The 10,490-nt window shown below is 31.8% G+C and overlaps 1 protein-coding gene across 1 annotated transcript; it reads left to right on the top strand.

Moving 5' to 3' along the window:
- The first annotated feature begins 2,759 nt into the window (after window positions 1-2,759).
- Window positions 2,760-4,376, top strand: LOC106764379 (myb-related protein 308). The gene is made up of 3 exons (XM_014648667.2): window positions 2,760-3,157; window positions 3,339-3,468; window positions 3,551-4,376. Exons 1-3 carry the CDS (start codon window positions 2,785-2,787, stop codon window positions 3,948-3,950), a joined length of 903 nt encoding a protein of 300 aa, XP_014504153.2. The 5' UTR covers window positions 2,760-2,784; the 3' UTR covers window positions 3,951-4,376.
- The last annotated feature ends 6,114 nt before the right edge of the window (window positions 4,377-10,490 follow it).

The raw sequence follows: 10,490 nt of genomic DNA on the forward strand, positions 1-10,490 counted from the left end.
ACCCATTTGAGTCTCCAAATTACGGATTGATGCTTTTGTACTCTTGTGATTGTATATGGTCATATTTGCATGAATTGTTGAAGTGTCTCTTCAAGTTTTGATGTCCTATTATACAATGAAGGTTGTTGTTGTGGTCTATTTGATGGTACGACTTCCCATGCTTGGATGAGACTTTCATTCTTGATTTCCCATAATTACCTTGATGACCTTGATTGTCCATGTGATTAGCTTTTTCTTGAGTCTGGCTCTACATAACACATTTCCCATTAACATGATCTCCACCACACAACACATAACTTTGTACTTGTCATTTGTGTTGAGCTTGAGAAATGTGAGGCAATGCTCAGAGTTTCTTCATGAGAGCTTTTATTTGTTGGGTTATTAGTTTGTTTTAGGCTAACAACACACCTTGAGTTTGAAGCTCCAATACACTCTTTTTTGTATTTGAGTTCTTTTATTTACATTTCATAATCATTGGAAGTCATATTCTTTATCAGTACCTTGACTTCATTGGAAGCCATATATACCTCAAGCCGAGGCATCTAACATCAATTTTGTATGCCCTCTCAATCCTCCCAAAATTATGTTGATCTATATTGGCTCATAAAATCCATGCAATGGAGTTTTCCTAAGTAATCATTTGAATCTTTCTCATGCTTGGTTCAATGATTCATCAAAATCTTGATAGAATGATGAAATCTCTTGCTTCCTTTGGTTAACCTTTGATTGAGGAAAAAATTTATGAAGAAATTTTGTAACAACATCATCCCAAACAGTCAAACTATTTTGAGGAAAATAATACAACCATACCTTGACTTACTTGCCAATGAAAAAGGAAACAAACTTAAATGGATTCATTAAGTACTTTATTAATTTTTACCATATTGCAAATTTCTAAGAATGTAGCATTTACCATATTGCAGATTTCTAATAAAAACTCCAATGCTTTATACATTTTTATTTTAAGTTCGTATTAAGTTCAACATTCTAATATTTTGAATGACTAATTGTTTCACATATATGTCTAGTATGTGAAATCTATTAACGATTCTATCCTAATCAAGTTTCCAAACTACTTTTCAATTAAGAGATACTACCAAATATGAAAACAATAATAATGCAGTTAACAACAAAAATAAAACACAATAGTGATGGAAAAGAAATATATTGAATAGTAGAAATCATAAAGAGTTAACATTACATCCAACCCTTGTGAATAAGGAAGTTGTTATTCATATATTTTGAGCACTAAAAAAAATAATAAGCAATGTCTCCAACTTCCAGAACGAGTCTCCGTCGTATCTCTTAGAGTTAGTTTCCTATATTTTTAAGGTATGTTTCTTTAACTTTGTCAAACCTCCTATTTATAAGATCTAGGTGAGTTTGTTTGAATTGGATTGAGCCTGAAATTTATACTTGATTATTTTTGTAATTAAAGTAACCAAATTTATTGATAATTGATTTTGTTGAAATATTTTTCGATCTTCAATAATTTCTACTTATGTGCACAATATTTTCATAATAATAAGAATCAAATATTTCTATTTCCTAATTTATTAAATGAAAACTGTAATTATCTACAAAGTAATAATAAAAATATCAATAAAAAATAAAAATAATGATAATGTCAATTATCGTGATCACACGACTTTAAATCAATTTTGATAGAAGTCATGTCAGGGTAGTACAACTTAAGAATACTCCGAATTAAAATTGTGTCACATTAGTACGATATTTAATTTTAAAAATGTTTTGAACCAAAGTTATGTTACCTTGCTATGATTTTTTCACATTAAAGTTGTCTCGTATTACTTATCCATTGTTTTTGTAATTTTTTTTTAATCTCCCCATTTCATTTAAGTAATTTTAAAAATAATTGCAGCACAACGATGATTTTGCCTACCAAGTTACTTAGGTCTATCTATATATGTGATTATGGTGTTTAATTATATCTTATAAGTTTATCATATTAGATAATGATATATAATATAAGTATAATGACATAAACAAGGAAGTGCAGATGCGACTCGTTGTTGAGCAGGCTTGTTATATATATACCGAGTTAGGTATAAGTCCATGATTCATGATTGCAGCACGATGGACCTGTTTGTTCTTATATATATATTTTGGTTAGAACTAAACAACCTCGTTTCCGTGTCTACGATGGTGTTCGTATGAGTCACGCTGTCTGTTGGAGACATCAACTTCTTCATCACTTTCTCTGCATTCATCCATCACATGCATCTCATTAATACGTATAGATCTGCACTTCTTCTCACTCACTTTTTCTCTTAAGACAAATTACATTTATAGTTTTTTTTTTCTTTAATTCGTACAAATAAGAGACAAGTCTATACAAAGTGTATACTGTCAAATTATTCCAACTGTAAAGTGGCTTATAAATGTAAGATTAACCTAACTTGTATGAATATAAAGAAGATCAAAGGCCTTTGGAAAAATAAAAGTTTGAATATGGATAAACTTGTGGAAAGATCTTTTAGAGTTGCTTTAGATTTAGGATAGTCAAGAAGGACATGCAGACAGTGATCTTGGGTGGTTGATTCCTATTATTTATCTCTGTCTTTATCCAAAATTTGGCTTATCATGCGTTACTTTCTGCAAATAAAAGCTATTACAGACAGCAGAGTGTTTTGTATATGAGTACGAAAATTGTGAATTAGACCCAATAACCACCATATTATATAGTGTGCAGATGTTTAAGATTCATGAAAAGGACATTTACTTAACGGTAAGCAATCGAATGCTAAGAACACCTAAGGTCAAATGCATGCCCTTAACCTATCATATCACCAAAACATAAAAATTCAAACAAAACTAAGTTATATTAACCATTCATCACCACCACCAACAACACAGCAAAACCACCAGTCTAAGTCCACACTCTTCATCCTCTCTCCTTTACAAATATATATCCATCTACCCTCTCTTCTGCCATTTGTCAGAGCTTCCATCCCTTCTTTTTCTCTCTCTCATCACAACCTCAAGGACTTCACAAAGAAACAAACTATGCGAAAACCTTGCTGTGACAAAGAAAACATCAATAAAGGAGCATGGTCTAAGCAAGAAGATCAAAAGCTCATTGATTACATCAGAGTTCATGGTGAAGGTTGTTGGCGTTCCATTCCCAAAGCTGCTGGTTAGTCTTTATTTTACTTCCACTCATTGGAGAGAGTTGCAGTCTCAAGAGGGTTTTAACACAGTTGAATCATTTTAAGCTATATAAAGAAGAAAATTTTTCATTTACATGGAAATTCATTCAACTGTTATCAATACAAGAATTTCTTACAGTAACCATTTGTCGTTCAACGTATATATAGGGTTGCATCGTTGTGGCAAAAGCTGCAGGCTCAGATGGTTAAACTATTTGCGACCAGATATCAAACGTGGAATCTTTGCTGAAGATGAAGAAGACCTTATCATCAAACTCCATGCCCTCCTTGGTAACAGGTAACTTCGATTACTATATCAGTTATGGGAAACTTTTGGCAGAGAATTCATTTTAATTGAATGCACGTGTTTGAAAATATAGGTGGTCACTCATTGCTGGAAGATTGCCCGGAAGAACAGACAATGAGGTGAAGAACTATTGGAATTCTCACATCCGAAGAAAACTGATAAAGATGGGAATTGATCCAAATAACCATAAGCCACACCAAAGTTTTTCTCGTCCTCATGCTTCTTCTGCCGAGGCTGCATCAACATCCGAGTCCATGAATAATAAAGTTCCTGTCTTCAAATCTCCACTTGCTGCCACTCATCATAGGATTTCCTTCACAGAACAAGAATCAGCAATAATTTCGTCACCCTCTTTGAATCTTGACCTAACAATTGCTTTACCTTCTTCTTTGATTGGTGCTTTGGAAGACAAGCCAGTACAAAATTCCGAGTCCACCAATACACTGGACATGGAAATAGATCTCAACTGTTAGCACATGTTGCCAAGTGTTATACCAGTAGTAGTAGTGCATGTTTGTTACAGAATATATAATTTTGAAAAAATAATAATTTTTTAAAAGCACTTAAAAAGAAGCTTTAAGATTTTATTATCTTTTTAAAATAAAGTCGTATTTAATACACCAAATAATGCACTACAATACTAGACAAGGAAATCTTAGGGAAGATTATTGGAGGATTTAACATGAGTTTTATATTTGTATATTCATAATATTGATGACCTAAAATATGTTCGCGTGCTTTTTCCTGCAAAATAGTCCTTCATTATAAATAATATGAAGAAAAATAACATGCAAATTGTCAGAGGTTGAATTCGAACACTTGTTCTATATGGCCAAAGCAAAAAATAATGAAGAATCAAGTTATCTCAATGAATGCAAGATTTCCATTAAGATCAGAGAGTTAAGTGTTTGGTACAATTTCCATTCAGTTTTCAAGTGAATGCTATATATCTTAAGAGTGGTGGTTGCAGCTACCAGAAGACTCATGCAAAAGCTGTCTGACAGTAGTACTAGATATTCTACAAATGGACCAAGCTTCTAGCTATGGTTATTTTTGGAGTGTAACTTTTGAAAAAAAAAAAAAAAAAAAAGAGAGTAACAAACTCTCAAGTTAATTCGAAGTACATATTAAGAAATATTTTGACCTTTCTCTTTTGATAAATGAACTCAATATAATAAATATAAATTAGTGATATTTTAACTACACGAGTTTTGTAAAGAGCTTTGATCATCAAAAAGTTTTTTCCCAATCTTGACTTCATAAAAAATTAAAGGATAATAGGGAATAATTATTAACTTTTAACAACAACATAAAGTATTTTTTTATTAAAAAATGTTCATGGAAAATGAAAAGTATATGTAAGAGATATTATATTATATATAGTAAGTCCTGATGTAACCAACTGTGAAGTCAAAGTAAGATCAAGACCTAACCTTCTCTGAGCCACAAGTTTTGCTAAATCTACTTGTTCTTCCTTGAAGACAGTTCCATTTCTGAGACCAAGTAGACCAAACAACCACCAATATCAGGATGAACATTCAAAGCTTCTTAAAGTAATTTATTGTGCTTAAAGTTAGTTCGTGTACGTACTTTCCTGCTTTTTGTTTCTTGTCCATGACGCAGAAGTTACTAGTGCAAGCACAAGTTATAATCACACTGAACATCTTCTTTTGATGAGGCAAGACCTTTTTCGTGTATTAACGTTTCTAAAGTTAGTTCTGCATTATATATATATATATATATATATATATATATATATATATATATATATATGTATAAACACAAGTAAAGAATCTAATTAATCTATATTTATAGCAACAATCAACCACAGAAATACCTTTTCAACTGAATGAAGGGGTTGAAAGGTTTTGGTTTTGGAAGATACTTGCATCTAGCTTAGTTTGTGTGCTGCTGAATCAAAGGAAAGTGATTAAATTACCTTTTCAAAGTTTACTGCAATGATCCAAGAGAGGCATCTCAAGTTTAGAGCTTTATGGTTTTGGTGTATAACCCTCTTTGGATGTGTTGGAACACATCTCATAGACGAAAGATCTATCTTAATTATATTTCATCATCTTCCTTTCTAAGATCTACATGATTAAGTCATCTTCATCTTCATCTTCTATTCTCCTACTTCAACATTATTCCACCAACATATGTGTTGCTGAAGTTGTCGTTGTTCGTATGTTGTTCTTCTGTTCTTGTCTTTCGGTTGTTTCGCTCAGTACTTGCCAATGGTTGGAGGTAAACATGGACGAATTATATTACTGTATTGTATTACTCATATTATGTATAGAACGTAATTAGTGCATATGAATCAGAAGGTGATGAGGGTGAATCTCTTTTGATGTAGTAATATGTAATGTGGTGCATTGAACAACTATGTACTATGTTCTGTAACTCACGGGAGATGTCGGTGTGCTTTATTAGGATATATAGTTATTTTGTCATAGTACTCTAAATTCATAAACACAGTTACGTTCTAGTTTGTGGACAGAAATAAATTACGCCAAATTAATTTTAAGGTAACATGGTCTATTTAAGTATTATATTTACTTCTTTTATTAAAAATGAAATTGTTTCTACTTTGTTGGTCTAGATCGGTCAGAGTCCTTCACCACCGTCCACCCAGATCCTCCTTTCCTTAACCGTCCGCGCTATCCTCCAGACGTGTCCGGTCGGGTACCTGCTAAAAACACTCCGACGCTCAAGTCAATGTTCAGTTTTCAAAGTTAGTGATAGAGAGAGTGTAATAAATGTGCATTAAAATGTCACCACCTACTTCTTACCTTTGACTTTTATTTATAGTTTTTTCTATGGGCCAGTGATTAGTGGAATCTTAATCAAGGTCCAATTGCAGGCCTGTTGAGGTTAATCTGGTTTTACCTTAATGTTATGCTGCTTCCAAGACTTTCGTTGACCTGCGCCGGACGGGCACGAGACGGCCGTTTCTGTGGTGTAACGAGAAGACAACCAAGTAAATCCTTCATTCGGACTTCTTAATAATGCCCGGTCCTGACTATTGACAGTCATGCGGACACGACAGCAAAATGCGGTTCGTCATCTAGGTTGTATACGTTTCACGAAGACAGGGCGAAGTTTGACACCGGCCGTAAGCTATCCGATCGTGTTGACCAGTCATGTGTTATCGGTAAGATGGAATTCAAGGCTTCGGGTTCTCATATGGCCGGTTACCCTGGAGGTCCGGACGGCCACATAGGGTACAGAAATCATTATTATTAATGTATATTATAAGAAAAACATAAATAAATGTTAAGTGTCTAGATTTGTAACATTTGGAACGTATAACTTTGATGAACTTTTCTTAGCATCAATTCCAGAATAAAAATATAATTATCTTAAAGGTTTGAACTACAGATTGAAGGTTAAAAACGCACAACGAAGAATATGGATCTATTTTTGGATAAATCATACGTACCGAATGATAAGGAAAAAAACTGTTTAAGAAAAATACCTTAATTCTCAGTGATGGTTCCAAAAATTTATCCTTTGTGTCAATATTTAATCCGTGAAACCCCTTACCACATTATGATCTAACAAGAGATTTTTTGTGAGATTTTGTGTATTTGAAGAGTTACCACATACATACATATACATATACATATATATATATATATATATATTATTTTTATTTTTTTTCAAGTATGATGTTTTAGTAACAAATCACAGTTTTAATTTAAAAAAAAAATATTTACGTACTAACTTAATAGATTCAATCAATTTTACATATTTTCACATTTTATATTAATTATATTTTTGGTACTAGCAAAAAAATATAATAATATTCCACTAAAAGAAAATATATAAAATGAAGTTCTTTAATTTAATCAACAATATTTCCTTATCTAACAACGACCAGAACAATCGTTAATGTGTGACTAAGTTCATTACTAAATCGATTATAAATTAGTTTATTAATTTATTAATCAAGGTTGATATCTAACAATATTCATTAACAAGCTTGATGGCATGAAGTATCTTTTATTTTAGAACCACTAGTTTGAAAACCTCCCAATTTGTAGAAAACCTTGTTTCTCTCTGTTAATCATCTTCCTTTCCTCTTGTAAATCCTAAATTTCTACAATTTTTTAATATCCAACACCACATGAGTGATCTGCATGAAGAAACTGTTTATGGCGAAATAGAGTGATTTGTGTATGCGAAACTGTTTATGGCGAAATAGAAAGTGTTAAAGTTTATAAGGTAAGGGGAGTCAATTTAATTGAAAACTTAAAATCTTATTGTTGAATTTAAAAATTTGCATTATGAATGTTGTAGTTATATGCTTGCTATAATTTGTGAATAATTTTATGAGAATGGTGATTTCAATGAATATTGTTACTTGTGATAAAAATTTGGGTATAAAAGTAGTTAAGAAATGTGGAAGGGTGATTTTATCTGAAATGTTAAAAATTATTATAAATGTGATGAGAAACTGCTTATTTGGATAGATTATGGTTAGTATTATTATTCAAAATGAAGTGGGTATGAATGTGATTATAAGATAATTGACTTACGAGAAAATTTATAAATGATTGTGGTTTGATGATGGTATGGTAGAATTGTTGGACTAGAAAAATTCAAGTGTATTAATGACATTGCATAAGTATGTATGGAAGAGTTAGTCTGTAAGATAAAAAAAATAAATGGATGTGACTTTGATATTATTATAGTAAATTTATTGTTTAGATTTATAGGAACGAATGTTTATGATGTTGTATAATGATTTTCTTTACAAGTCTTAAACTACTTGAGTACCTTAGTTTTAAAAATTAATGTGAATTTGGAATATTACTGTAAAAGTTATGAATATGTTTCATTGAATATTATTTTTAGTACAATAATGTAGTTGGATATGATATGGTGTTTGCATAACTATCAAAATGGGTCACAATCTGCAGGTAAATTCGGTCCACCACAGGTTCGGGTCGGGTTGGATTTGAAAAAATTGTATTTTTTTTATGCGAGTCAGATTTAAACCCGGCTCATTATAACCCGGCTCATGCGGGTTGAACTTGTGGTGGACAGGGTTGGCCCACCGACCCACCTACCTAATTTTATTTTATTGAAATTTAATTTTAATTTTATAAAAAAATATCTATTATTTTTTTTACTTGAAAAAATTATTTAAGTTTCCTATTTTCAAAATTAATTAAACATCAGAGTGAAATTTGGGAGTGAAATTTGTTTAAATTTTAAAAAATTGTAATTTCTTTTATTTAAAAAAAATGTAATTAAGTGGGCTAGTGAACCAACCCGTTTACCCACCAACCCATAGTGGGTTGGACTGGGTTCAAATTTTTCTGACTTGCTAATAAATGAGCCGGGTTGGGTTGGCTCACTAAGTGACCAACCCGTGATGGACCGAGCCGGGTCGGGCCAGGTTGTCCGTTTTGACAGCTCTAATTTTAAGAATGTGGTATGACTGTGTGACTGTTATAACATGTGAATTAAAAATGGAGACTTTAATATGATGAGAAATACTTAAATTGTATAACATAAATTTGTCAGTTGTTTTGCCATTGGGTGCCATTTTAGACTTTGGCAACATGAGAGGTTTCAAGGGTCTCACTGTTGGTTAGTGCCTTGCTTCCATCGAGCACGATCTGTTCAAGTGGCCACTATATGTCTGCCGTTGGGTGGCGTTGGACACTAGCGGACAATGAACGTTTGACCATGTGACATTGGGCGGTGGTTGTCTGTCATTGGACTGCAACTCCATGACATTTTTTCATAATATGGGTGATTTATATCTTGTTAAATAGTTTTCCTTGTATGCTACCTTTTATGCTTATGATTGTTTTACCTTATGTTTGACAATGCATGTGTATGCATGAAGATTTTAGTTTTGGGGTTGTTTAATTAGCTATTTCCAAGGGGAAACCCTTATCTAGGTTGATTCCAAGTGTATTGAAGGAGACTTCTTTTGTGAAACTATCTTGAATTTACTAGTATCTAACTCATATAGAAGAAGATAACTAGACGATAAGAGTCGAAGGAGGCTTCATTAGGCATACAGTATGATATAAGAGTTAGGGTACTAATAAAGTTAACCATGCCACTATTTGACAAGATATATGATGTTCCACTTAAGTTATCATTAAAGACAAGAAGAAGAGGAGAATCGATATGACAAAGTAAAAAGTCTCACGAGTTTATTCAATATACTATTCTTTCACAAGCAACAAGGGTCTATATGTTATTATTGAACCTTAGCCATTTAATGTTATTTTTTTCTATATAAATGCCTTAAGGATTTACCCTCTTTAAAAAATATAATACATTTAAATTGGAGCTCATCTTGTGAAGGTTAGTTTATCCTTACATTTGTTTGTGTCTCTTGTTTCTTTTTATATGTAATAATTATATTTTTTATATATAAAGCCGATACAGGAGCTTATGGTAATATTAGTACTAGAGATAGAACGAGAAAATGAAGAATTAGTATAAAAATAGTTTAGATAATATGTTTGCCTTTTTAAACAACTTTAATTTATATTTTGACATACTTATGAGTTATCTTGATCATGTTTTGTAATATAATACTTTTTAGTTTAAGAATATATGAACCAATTTATTTATGATTACTAATGTTACATGGAACTTATGATATTAACTAAGTGACAGTTTAGAAATTACAACTAGAATATTAATATATTGTTTTCCTTTCATCTTTACAACTCTAAATTAATTCTAGAATATGTATAATTGTCAAATTCTAATAAGTTACACATGATAAATAACTTAAGAAACTTCTTTCTTCTTTCATTCACAATACCCTGATAAATGTCTTTATTTATATAGAGCTGAGACTCATTATCAAAAGTTATGGTTTCTTTCTTAATTAACCATTAATCCCACCTGTTTCGGTATAAATTTACTGGGACCGAGAGACTAACCTCGATGACGTCGTCTTCTATCTTTATGCCCGCTTCTTCTGATTTACGACCGTTCGTCCTCGCGTTGACTTCAGCCGTACGGTGATCTTCTAG

Source organism: Vigna radiata, chromosome 6, assembly GCF_000741045.1.
Source record: "Vigna radiata var. radiata cultivar VC1973A chromosome 6, Vradiata_ver6, whole genome shotgun sequence".
Classification (NCBI taxonomy): domain Eukaryota; kingdom Viridiplantae; phylum Streptophyta; class Magnoliopsida; order Fabales; family Fabaceae; genus Vigna; species Vigna radiata.